Source organism: Diabrotica virgifera, chromosome 4 (assembly GCF_917563875.1).
Source record: "Diabrotica virgifera virgifera chromosome 4, PGI_DIABVI_V3a".
In the NCBI taxonomy this organism is placed as follows: Eukaryota; Metazoa; Arthropoda; class Insecta; order Coleoptera; family Chrysomelidae; genus Diabrotica; species Diabrotica virgifera.
Window position 1 is genome coordinate 129,946,068 of NC_065446.1, and position 13,755 is coordinate 129,959,822.

At 36.1% G+C, this 13,755-nt stretch overlaps 1 protein-coding gene across 8 annotated transcripts in view; it reads right to left on the minus strand.

Moving 5' to 3' along the window:
• LOC114335878 (E3 ubiquitin-protein ligase CHFR) overlaps positions 1 to 13,755 on the minus strand; it is a 251,327-nt gene that overhangs the window by 135,530 nt on the left and 102,042 nt on the right. For all 8 annotated transcript variants that reach the window (XR_007697759.1, XR_007697758.1, XM_050649699.1 and 5 more), the window contains one exon: positions 7,594 to 7,807. Coding sequence is in view for 6 of the 8 variants with exons in the window: in XM_050649699.1 (XP_050505656.1) it covers positions 7,594 to 7,807 (214 nt within the window). In the remaining 2 variants the exon portion in view is untranslated. The remainder of the gene's footprint in view (positions 1 to 7,593; positions 7,808 to 13,755) is intronic.

Sequence of the window (13,755 nt, forward strand, 5' to 3'; positions counted from 1 at the left end):
ATTACAAAACCTTATATTTTAAGAAAGAAGACCTCGAAGAGAATCCAAAAATGTAAAAATATACAGGGTGTCCCATTAAAAAAAACGAAGTTATAAGCAACTTCCGGTATAACCGGAAGTTGCAAAGAGATGAAAATATTTTCATTTAATAGATCATCGTTCAAAACCCCTTTATTCCAATTTTCATGATTCTGTTGCCTTTAGTTCTCGAGATATTTCTAATAGGCCAGTTATCTGCCTCACCCTATATACATCACTGAAGCTGTAATACAAGTAAACATAATATTCTATCGTCAACTTATATTACATATAATAATATAAGATATTATAAATATGATAGTTTCTAATATACAGCTTGCGGTCTACCGAGGGATGCTATGTATAAGCTGTATTATATTACAGTGCCAACAAAAAAATCTTTACAAAGTGAATGTAACGGTAAATAATATGAATTATTATTTTAATTTTACGGCTTATTCCCAACAAAAATAGTAAATTGATATGACAAAGTATTAACTTATAATAATTCTTTTTACTTATGCGTCTTATTCAATTTGTAAAGATGGGTTTTATCGGAATAAACAAGTTCTATCGGTACGTCGGCTAATCTAATCACCCTACCTATTCTTTTCTCAGAAGGTTTTGAACATATTAATGAAAGCCAACTTTCTAGGCAAAATGTTTATTGCTAAGTACTAATAAACATTTCAATATACAATAAACTTTATGCAAATTTAGTTTGTTTACTATTATGCAAATTACACCTTTATATTCCTGGGTGGCGGAATCCTTCAGGTAGATGACACCCTCGAGGTATAAATTAGTCCTGAGTACTACTCCGGAGTGAAAATAGGTACGTGTTAAACCTATATTACTTGAATGTGCTGAAGTTAAAAAAAAACTAATTCAACTCCACAAGAAGTTATTTCCAACGGAATTAGCTTTCTTCTCTCTATGTATGGAGCGCCTAAAAAAACTACGTACATACTTAGATAAGTTTCGATGTGCATGTTTCTTTAAAAATACTCGAAATAAACAACAAGTGCAATTATCTTGTCTTCCTCCAACCTCAGCGGCTGCTCATCAACATCTTTTTCGGGTATATTACCAAAATCGCTAAAAACTATATTTGGTGACCTTTGACCCCGTGTAATTTTTTAGCTCGGGTCGGATTTATGAGGACTTTTTAGATTTCATTTATTTTGAACAATCCTGCCAATTTTCAGCTTGATGGTAATTTTTGTAACCTCGGATGTGTAAGTTGACCGGAGTATTAGTAGAATATTCAATTATTAGTAGTATAAAAACAAAATTCCGAAATCTTATTATTATTTTTTTAATCCTTAAATTTTGGCGTCAATACACCAATATGCTCTTTGGAATTAGAATCAGTACTAAATTATGTCAAACTGGCAGTAGATCCTTTTCATTGGAATAATTCGGAAAAATATCGATAAAATTTTAAAATATGTATATCGATATATTTAATTTATCGATACGTTGTTGCCATCCCTAATCACCGACCGATATTGCTCTTTTTTCATTTTTCTAAAATCCCCAGACACACTGTCTTGCACACGCGGTCAAAACAAAACTACGAGTCCGATTCACAAAACTCTCCAAAACGCGAGATTTCAGTTTCTACAGGACTTGTGTTATGGGAGAATTTAGACCAATCATGGGTTACAGATTTTCGATTTGAGACTTGACATTTCGATTTAGATCAGTTTACCACAACAGGCACGGTATTAAAGACAAATTTGTTTTTAATACTGTGTGGGTACCTCTTTCATTTTGTTATTTTTATCCATTTTTATTTTGTTCTGTATTATTCTGTACTTTTATTGATCTTTGAAGGTTAATTGAATTTATAGAAGTACAATTGGATTTACATTTCTCAAAATATAATGAACTCTGAAAATGAATTCCCATTCAGAAGGTGTAATAGTCCACAGTACATCGTCCTTCTTGTAAGATGATTAAAAAGGTCTTAAAAATAGTCTTAACTGATTCGTTTGTGCGAGTCTACCACTTTATGAAAAATTTTAGAGTACAGGTTGGACGAGTTCCGCATCATTAACATATTTACGTTGTCGGACTAACGAAACGCGGCTGTAAATTTGTCGGACAAGAGATCGACTATCTTTGGACGCTAACTACTTATCGGGGCCGCATATGAAATGCCTCCCGAAATAGGATTTCTTACCTGTCGCTAAAATGGTCACATACGAATTGCCTCCCAAGCTTTAAACAAATTACACGCTTCTAATCTTTATGTGAAGGTGCGACGTTGCCACATCTTCGTCCCTTTATAAATTTTTGGAAAAATTGGTATTTTGTTATTTAATTTATTGTATTTTCAACCATTATGTATTAAACATTATTGACACTAGGCGGTATTTATATATTTCAACTAACTTATACATATATAATTAGTTTTATAACCATTATAATATATATTTGATAATAACCATTATTTTTTATTATTAATAATTTAACAAAAAATACAAAAACATAATAAGTATTTTATAGATTTATCAAAAATAACATCACAAAAAAACTTATTTGGAAAATATTACAAAATGTGTAGAAATATAAAATTACAAAATATTTTTCCTAAATTTATATGATACTACTTTGACAAATTCTAATCTATTTATTTTACATTCTCTTAATACTAAAATTTTTTCATTTAGAAAATTTATTTTTGCTGTACTTTCAGCAACAATTTTTTTTTGGTGTAAAATTATATCAATAATATTATTAATGTTAGGATGAGGGCAGTAGAAAGAAGCATTATACCTACTTGAAATGAAAACTTTCGCATGGGTTTGTGGTTCTTTGTAAGGAGGAAGACTGCTCAGCCTTAAGATGTGGAGGAAATGTTGAATTTTCAGATATGTAATTATCAACAAGATAATCACAAAACTGGGTGACTCTTTCATCGACTGGTTTAATTTCTGCCAAATCTATAGCAAAAAAATCACTAAAATCTTCAGGATGTAAGAATGAAAGACCAAAAATATAAATAGGAACATGCCTAATATCGGTTGAGTCAACACCTTTTTTCTGGTATTCTGGAGCTAATCTCAGTGCTTGACCTTTCTATACCATGCCTGACCCAAATGAAAACGACATCCATGAAGATCTGCTTCAGGTAATGCCACACGAATACCATTATGAATGGAAATTTCAATGTCTGAAGTTATTACTTTAGGGGATACAGGACAATTAATTTTAGAACATTGTTCTATGATATATTTAAAAGCGAGATAATATGAAGATGACTTTTTATCTTGAAGTAAACAAAAGACACGAGGAATATAATGTCTATTTTTCAAGCCATGTATACTAAACAATTGAGTGAAAAAACGAGGACAGTATTCAAAAGTTCCGTCAACATACCAATTGGAAACAGTCGAAAGAAAACGAAGATTTGAAAAACATGTTAATATAACAATATGATTATCTTTGTCATTTTTAATTATAAAATTTTCATTTCTATTTGTAATAATAGAAGATGAATCGAGAGCTTTATGAAATTCAGATATATTTTTGGGAAGTTTAATTAAAGAATTTGTGGTTCTAGCATAATATAAAAATTTTGTCTCACCCTATTGATATCATTGATAGTAAATGTCTCTATATTATTTATCTTCTTAAGTTCTTTACAGACGAGCTTCATTGGTTTTTCGCTGAGATCTTCCACGGCTGCTCTTTTTATTGAATTGCTTACGGCTTTTCTATTGTAAACTTCGGCAGACAACTTCTCGTGGTTATGATCTAATATTGATTCAATTATCGTATTTTCACATCCCCGTGTTTTCACAAATGGTTTGCAGGTTTTTTTGGTACATGTTCACCGTTTTACTGTATCTTTTGCCAACATTTTTTGAAAACCGAATGTAAAACCATCAATTGATATATAGTAAAGGTTTACCCTTTTGACTGACACTTATCGTTGATTCCATTATTTCGGATGTTATAACTTACAACACAATTTGATCATGAAATCGACGAACTGACAAGCTTGAAATAGACAAACTGACTGATGCAGGAACTAATCTTTCAAGTATTTTTACAACATTTAGCCCATTAGCACAATTTACAAAAGAGAATATAAACAAATAAAAAGATTAAGTAGTGTAGGAAACAAAGGTTGAACCTTGCAAAATGGACACAAGTCCGGTTTAATTTTTTTTCTGGTATATCAAGGGGTGCTTATTATAAGACTAACTTTTTCTGAAAAAATTTCGCCCGGGAACCCCCCTTTTCACACCTTTAAATGGTGTAATTTGTGGTTTTTGCGGAACGTAGCCCTTCCTGTACCTTTTGCAACAAATTTCTTTTATAGAAATATGAAGGGGACTATATTTTCTACGATTTATTTCCCGGAAGCATCTGTCTATCATCCACCGTTTAGCGGGGGTGGCGCCCCGAAGTTGACAAGTTTTTAAAAAAGATGTTTTTAAAAAAATATATTTTTCCCTAACTGTAACGGAAATTAATAAGAAATCCTGCGACAATTATTCACAAATAGTTGATTGATTTTTTGGTATAGGTTTCACTAAAGGGTAATTGCCCTTATTTTAATTACAGAGTGTTACATTTTAAAAAACCCCTTTTTATACCATCTGAATCGTTCATGCTAGAGTAAAAAGACTTTCAGCGATTACCCATGTACTGGTGCTATTTACAAATTTGTATAATGCAACCCCATTTTCTCCCCGGAATCACCCCAAAAAAAGAAGAATTAATAAATAAAGTGATTTTTCAGGAATCCTTCACACACAATGCCCTTTATTAATATGCTTTATATATCATTTTGTGCACGTTATTATTACCCATGCATGGACACCAAAAGCGATTTCCTAGTGCAACTCCTGTAGCCAAAAAAAAAAAATAAAATGGCGGGTTGAAATTTTTTTTGTTTTTTGCTTTTTGATCCATATGGGCATATGCTTCATCAATAGTGCTTTTCAAAAATATATATGGTTATTGCAACATCCCTGCGGAAAAATATCCTATCCTTGAAAATATACTGCAGAAACTACCCCTATCCCTTGGCGAGCATGTTTTTACGATTTTCTCATTACCTATGCATTATTTTTAAACAAAACTTATACTATTTACTCTAAAAATTAGGTCCTATTAATTTTTTTCGTATAAGCAAGCGTTACCGCACAGTGGCGCCGTAAACCTCATATATGCTTTGGCGGGCTCCAGTTTTTGTTTTTTTTTTCGTCATCTGTTCGTTTTGTTGATAAAGTACTTATGTAAAATAAAACAACACAGTTTAACCTACAAATTATGACTTATGCACATTTTACAATCTTTGCGCCCCAAAGCCACAGTGGTGGCCCAAAATCAATTTTTGCATATTTTCACATGCATTTTATTGCATTAATGCTACCTTAATAGCACAATATTTACCCTTAGGTGGTCGCTAAGCAGTGGCGGATCCAGGGAGGGGTGATGGGGTGATCACCTTCCCCACCCTCTCAAATCAAGTGATATTTTTTTCAAAGATTATAAAAATATTCATTTATTTTTATAGAAATTTAGCCAATTGGCACCCCCCTCTTAACGATGCTGGATCCGCCACTGTCGCTAAAGCATAAAAAGTCATTCTTATAAAAATAATATTAATATAATATAAGTATATCTATAAAAATAAATGAATATTTTTATAATCTTTAAATATAATATCACTTGGTTTGAGAGGGGTGGGGGTGATCGCCTCCATCACCCCTCCCTGGATCCGCCACTGCTTAGCGACCACTTAGGGGTCAATATTGTGCTATTAAGATAGCATTAATGCAATAAAATGCGTGTAGGTGGCGAAAATATGCAAAAATTGATTTTGGGCCACCACTGTGGCTTTGGGGAGCAAAGAATATAAAATGTGCATAGGTCATAATTTGTAGGTTACACTGTGTTGTTTTATTTTAGTTTTATTTTACATAAGTACTTTATCAATAAAACGAACAGATGACGAAAAAAAACAAAAACTGGAGCCCGCCAAAGCATATATGAGGTTTACGGCGCCACTGTGCCGTAACGGTTGCTTATACGAAAAAAATGAATAGGACCTAATTTTTAGAGTAAATAGTGGTCTTTAACCTTGTATAAGTTTTGTTTAAAAAGAATGCATAGGTAATGAGAAAATCGTAAAAACATCCTCGCCAAGGGATAGGGGTAGTTTCTGCAGTATATTTTCAAGGGTAGGGGTGGTTTCCGCAGGGATGTTGCAATAACCATATATATTTTTGAAAAGCACTATTGTTGAAGCATATGCCCATATGGATCAAAAAGTAAAAAACAAAAAAAAATTTAAACCCCCCATTTTATTTATTTTTTTTTTGGCTACAGGGGTTGCACTAGGAAATTGCTTTTGGTGTCCATGCATGGGTAATAATAACTTGCACAAAATGATATATGAAGCATATTAATAAAGGGCATTGTGTGTGAAGGATTCCAAGAAAATCACTTTATTTATTAATTCTTCTTTTTTTTTGGGGTGGTTCCGGGGAAAAAATGGGGGTACATTATACAAATTTGTAAATAGCACCAGTACATGGGCAATCGCTTAAAGTCATTTTACTCTAGCATAAACGGTTCAGATGGTATAAAAAGGGGTTTTTTAAAATGTAACACCCTGTAATTAAAAATAGGGCAATTACCCGTAAGTGAAACCTATGCCAAAAAATCAGTCACTTATTTGTGAATAATTTCCGCAGGATTTCTTCTTAATTTCCGTCACAGTTAGGAAAAAATATATATTTTTTAAAAACATCTTTTTTAAAAACTTATCAACTTTGGGGCGCCACCCCCGCTAAACGGTGAATGATAGACATATGCTGTCTGGAAATAAATCGTAGAAAATATAGTCCTCTTCATATTTCTATGAAAAAACATTTTTGTAAAAGGTACAGGAAGGGCTACGTTCCGCAAAAGCCACAAATTACCCCCTTTAAAGGGGTGAAAAAGAGGGTTCCGGGGCGAAGTTTTTTCAGAAAAAGTTAGTCTTATAATAAGCACCCCTTGATATAACAGAAAAAAAAATAAAACCGGACTTGTGTCCATTTTGCAAGGTTCAACCTCTGTTTCCTACACTAAAGGTAAAAGTACCTATTTATGGAATTATAAAATGGTATTATAAATATGGAAGAGATTAGAATCGGAATTGGAACTACCCAGAAAAGCTGGATATTAGATTGTCGGGTAACAACTTTCTTTTCTAAAAAGAAATATGTATGTCGTACTATGAATTATTTATGTAAAACAAATTTTATGTACACTGGATTAAGAATTAGAAAAATCAAAATAAATAGATACTACCTATTTAAATTACGATTTGGCAACATTGTGTCATTATACAGAGATTATATAGACAAAATATCAACTTAAATGATTAACGAAACAGAGGCATTTCGATTGTACCTGGGAGGCATTTCATGTATGAAAATATTTGCCTGAAAAAGTGGGAGGCATTTCGATAACGCCGCTTATCGGACCACCCTCGTATTATTGTAGTTATTAATCAATTGTATTATCCATTCATTAAATTAAAAGTCATAAAAAATTACTTACGAGCTGATAGTGAAGTGTCGGCAGCTACTTCGATAGTTTCTAACACTGTATCTGCTATTCTGCACAATTGTTCATCGCTAATGCTATCATCGTTAGGACCATTTTGAAAGGTGTATTTATGATGACAACTTAGTTGTATCACGTCACCTGATTTTAATGGGTCGCTTAGAACACCTTTTATTGAAGTTTGGTTAACATATGTGCCGTTAGTACTCTGAAAACAAAAAAAGTAATTTGGCTGTACAGTGTTTCAAAAAAAAGGTGACACCGTCTATAATAGGATAGGTAAAAAAACTTTTAAAATAATTGGGGTCTGCTTAGTAAAAAATTTTTGTAACGCCATCTGTTTCCAAGATTATGGGCGTTAAAGAAAAAAAATTACACATATATTTTACCATTTTGCCGAAACTACTGGCAACATTGTAATGAAATTTTATACGAATATAAAATCAATGGAAAAATTCCAATAGTTGGCTGTATACCATGGTTTAAAAAAACTTATACAGAAGTAAAAACTTCAAGTTGTAGACTGGTATAAAATCGTTTATTAAAAAACTTCATAAAATGTAGTGCAAAACGTTTTCGTTCTAATTCAGAACATCTTCAGTCCATTCTGCTAAGCAGTTGAAACTAGCACACTAATTAAAGTGGTAACATCATAATATATGGTTTACATGTTAGATTTAATAAAAATATGGTGAAGGGCAACATGCTTCCTTGCTCGAAAAACTAGGTACTTGCCAGTTCAATGGGCACAGACCAACCGTTGCTTGGTAACATGTAAACCATATACATATTATGATGTTACCACTTTAATTAGTGTGCTAGTTTCAACTACTTAGCAGAATGCACTGAAGATGTTCTGAATTAGAACGAAAACGTTTTGCACGACATTTTATGAAATTTTTTAATAAACGACTTTATACCAGTATACAACTTGAAGTTTTTACTTCTGTATAAGTTTTTTTATACGAATATGTTTTGGAAGCTGATGCATTCCATGAATTTGGTTTTACATAAGATATCTCACTCTCATAAAGGGCGCTAGTTACAAGGTTCTTCTTTTTTTCTTTTTATATAGACATGACTCGGTCTATTTTTTTAATGCGCCTCTAGTAAGTTGTCGTTCCATCGTTTTCGTGGTCTTCCCACTGATCGTCTTCCTATTGGGGAACCGTCTCACTCCGTCCTTACTACTCTATTTGTTGTCATTCGGCTTATGTGGTCATTCCATTCTATTCTTCTGTTTCTTACACAGTAATTAATGTTGTCCACCTTGGATCTCTGTCGTATATCTGTATTTCTAGCTCTGTCCCGTAGAGTCTTCTTCTTCTAAAGGTGCCTATCTTCTGGAGATGTTGGTGACCACATTAACCCATCTTATTCTATTTACAGCAGCTCGAAATAGATCAGTTGACGTTAGACCAGTCCACTTACTAAGATTGGCCAGCCAGGATATACGTCTACGTCCAGGGCCTCTTTTGCCCTTAATCTTGCCTTATAGAATCAACTGTAGTAGTCGGTTATTATCATTAAGCATAATGTGGCCGACGACGTAAGCCAATTTTCTGTTCTTTGCGGTGTTAATTATTTCTTTGCCTTTTCTTAGCCTCTGGAGAATAGGTATGTTAATTGTGTGGTGTATGTATATATGAGACCCTCAACATACGTCGGTAGCACCACATTTCAAACGCCTCTAACCGTTTTATGGCATCTTCTGTAAGACTCCAGCTTTCAACTCCGTTGAGGAGGACACTAAAGATGTAACATCTAAGATTTTTTTTTCTTTATTAACCGCATCAACTACTACGAGTTATTAGCAGGATAATAAAATATACAGTTAATTACATTTGAACATACAATCAGGATTTGTACAATTAATATTACAATTAAGTGGATAGGTTTGTACTACAATATTTAAGTTAAAATTAATTTCGCAATATTGTGCTCTTTACTAACTAATAACTAAAGTATGTAACTTGTCCGTATCTCAACGGCGTAACTAGTAACTAGCATGATCCTAAAGGGGGGGGGGGGGGGTTACAACTTCGAAATGGCTTGATTTGTCAACAACAGATAATGGTGTTAAGCGTATAGAGCTCAAAGTAGATCCCAATGGGGGGTGGGGGGGGGGGGTTTATAACTCCCAAACTAGGTATCTTAATACTAGATGTATAAAAAAATTAAAGTTCTTCACCGTTTGTTTAAAATGCCAATATCCTAAGATAATTGAAAAGGTTTTTCCGATTACAATTATCTCATAAACCATCTTTTATATTTACAGGTAGTGAATGTTTGTTTATTTCATTAATAAATTTGGGACAATGTACCAAAATATGTGGTATGGATATATTACAGTTACAATGATCACATATAGGATCATTTGATTTAGATATAATATGACCATGAGTTAAGCAGAAAACCCATTATGAACGCCCGGCACGGCACAGCACAGGCCGGCACGTCCAAAAACCCATTTGTAACGGCCGGCACGGCATGGCACGGCACCGGAAAAATGATCTATTGCCATGGAGACCTCGTCAGAAGAGTAAGTGAAATTTGTGCTGAGATTGAGACAGACGAAAATGCAAAATTACGACGGAAACATCGGTTTTGGGTTCACGAAATATGAAAAAAAGAAGAGAATATGGCGATTTTCATCATCTTTTCCCGCATAAAGATGATCCAAAATTTCTCAAATATTTTCGAATGTCTCAAACCAAATTTTATATTTCCATATTTCAAATCAAACACGCGCTTTCAATTAAAAATCAACAATATCTGCTTACTACCAACAATTATGACGCACTGGCGCCGACTGGCCGTTCTTCTCATTGTTTGATTTGCGTGTATAGAATAAATTGCTATGTAGAAATGCTATCAATGAGTGTCCCCGTTTAGGATTTTGTCATCTTCAGGGTTTGTAGTGAATGTAAAAAGTGGCCGCAAAAGCAAACAGTCCGAAAAACAGACTGGGGCATGTGTCGTGTCCTGGTGTTTCTGGTGTTCCTGGGTTATGCCGGACGGTGGTGTCCAGAAGGCTAAAAAGACAACAGAGAAGAAAGTTTGATGGAGTTGTTGTTGGTTCCATAGACATTTACGTGTACTGTCCGTGCTTTGCTCTCGACCAGTCTCCCTAGAAACCCTTGTACAACGACAAGCGAACCTGCGTCCCTCGTCGGCGGTCAGGAGGTGGCTTTTGAGCGCAGCGTGGACAGTGAGCGTTCGAGTGATGAAAATAGTTGCGGCTATTTTCTTGGGACGAACAGGTATAATTGTGCAATAAAGTTGGGAAACCGCAAAAAACCAACTTCTCCCTGTTCGGGGTAGGGAAGAGGATGTGTTATAGGTGGGTGCGGAAGGCTAACGGGGTAGCCTCGAGGATGTTTTCGTATTCTACTGGGAGTTCGTCAATGCATGTTTGCATTAGAGCAGACGGTAGATGAACAGGAACATTTGAGAGATTCTTGTGTGTCGGAGGGGGGACCGTTGATTACTTTGCTTGTGAAGTTCCTGTTCAGAGAGTTTATTCTCTCACTGATTTTGGGGATGTTTGAGATGTTATGGATTTCGTTTGAGGGATATCTCCAGTGCTCGTAGTTGCATCTACGCAAGATTCTACGTTCCACTCGCAACAACCTCTCTTTTTGTGTTCTAGTGCCAAGAGAGTATAGGCATGATTTGTACTCAATGACGGGTCGAATAAAGGTCTTGTAAGTGTGTATGAGAGTCCTCTTGTGTGTCTTGCCAATTCGTCCAGAGAGAGGGTTGAGAAGTCTGGCCCTGTTCCTCACCCTATCTAGAGTTGCCTTTAGATCTGCGTCCCAGTTAAGAGTCCTGGTGAACAGTACTCCCAAGTAGGTCGCAGTCGGGCTAAGAACCAGCCTTTCTCCCAACAATCTCAGTGGATATTGGTCGTCTTAATTTTTTATGATTCTTTGTGACACAGAAGGGGCGCGAAACACAATTGTTGTTGTTTTGTTCGCGTTCAGCGTGACTCTTCACTTACAACACCAGTCCCCGACCCCGTCCAACAGAGCCTGGGCTCTTCTGTGGATGAGTAATGGGTTGTATCGAGAGGTTGTCGTGAGTAGAGCCGTGTCGTCTGCATAGAGAAACAGCCGAGTGCCTGGGATATTTTGGTTTGTGATATCGCTGTTGTAGATGATGTACAACAGTGGTGCTAGGACTGAACCCTGGGGAACTCCAGCTTGTGGAGTGAAGGGGGTAGACTTTTGATGGCTTATTTTTACTCTGACAGTTCGGTTGTGGAGGTATGAGTGTACAACTTTGGTACATTGTAATGGTGGCCCGATGTCCAGAAGTTTCCGAACAAGTCCGTCGTGCCAGACCTGATCGAAAGCCTTCTGCACATCCAGGAATGTGGCTATGGCGAATGAACCGTCGTTGATGGTTTGTGTTACTTTAGTTGTGAAATCTATTAATGCATGTTGAGTAGATTTACCTGACTGAAATCCGTATTGGAATTTTGGTATGATGTTGTGGTTTTCTAGAAAGTTATTGAGCCTTTCTTTTAGGATTAGCTCAAGAACTTTACCCAGAGTGTTTATTAAAAAGATTGGTCTGTAGGATTCCACGTCGGTTGGGGGTTTGCCTTTTTTCAAAAGCATGATGGTATTGGCCACTTTCCAAGGAGTAGGGAAGTGGCTGTTTTTGAGACATGCATTGAATATTTTAGTTAGAAGAGGGATGATACTCTCTGGAAGTTTTTTGAGGCATCTTCGGTTGATGCCATCAGGTCCGGGAGCGCTGTTTTTACCTATTTGGCAAAAGCTCTCCGTTTCCCTGTTTGTGAGGGGGTCCATGATAGGATCATAGACTGGAACGTGGTAGTTGAGAGTAACATTTACTATGTATTCTGTGTGGAGTTTAAATAAGCGATCAAAGTTCGGGTTGTCTGGAGTTTGAAAGTTGTTTTGAAGCGAATTTCTGAATGCTTCAGCTTTCCCCTCTGGGGAATTGACTATGTGATTGTTGACCAACAGACGAGATGGTTGAGATAGTTTTTGTTTTGTTAGGACTTTGAATTTGTGCCAGAATTTACTTCCGTCGGGCGAGCCGTTAGGTCAGATATCTCTCTCTTTATCCTGGCGCAGATTCGGTTGTATTCTGTTTTGATTAGTGGATTTCTGTTGGCCTTGTATTGACGTAGAAGACGTCTTTTTTGTTGGATTTTGGCTATGATGTATTGTGGAAGTGCCGGAGATGTATGGGTTATTTGTTTAAGTGGGATTGCGTGCGTGATCGCCTCGGTGATGAGGTTCTCAATTTGTGTTGCACTGGTGTCGATACTATCGTTAGTATCGAGTTCGCCTAACATAGGGAGATTTTGCGTGATGAAATTTTGGAATTCAGTCCAGTTAGCGTGACGATAGTCTCTTATAGTTCTTGGAGGGTTGGGTTGTTTTGGAATTAGTATGTCGGTATTGACAAGAATTGGTACGTGGTCTGACGTTATTGAGTCGCCTATGTGGCATCTATCCTCGAACCGATCCAGAATGTTACTGGTAACTAGGATGTGGTCGACAATAGAGGCACCAGCGGCGTTCAGAAACGTGTATTCAGTGTTGGTGATTCGTGAGATAGGAAGGTCTAGTAGAAAATCCGTGAGGCGGATGCCTTCTGGGTTTTGTTGGTGATCACCAAACTGTGTATGTCTACAATTCAGATCGCCCATCAACACGGCCTTGCCGAGGGTTGAAAAATACTCTAGCAAATGCCTGTTGAGTGGTTGATCCGGGTGTTTGTAGTAAGAGACTCTCGTGAGGGTTTCGTTGTTAGGGATGTGCACGTCAACTGCCAGGAAGTCCACATCAGGTGGACGAAAATTTGGTGGGTATGTATGTGCGCTGTGTGGTATTCCGTGTTTCACGAGAATACCATTCCCACGTGAAACCTGATAGCGGTTTCGATGAATGATCGAATATCCTGCGAAATGTGGATCGTTTTTCGACAGTATCTGTGAGTGCAAGGATTTGAATGTTATGTTTCGACAGGATATTCTTGATGAGGGGTTTCTTTTTGGAGAGACCCTGACAGTTAACAGCACCTAGGGTGAAATCCATAAGGGGGTGAACTTAGTGGTTGGGGTGGAATGTCAGTTTGACATTGCTTCCATGTCCATGTACCACTGTGGAGTGG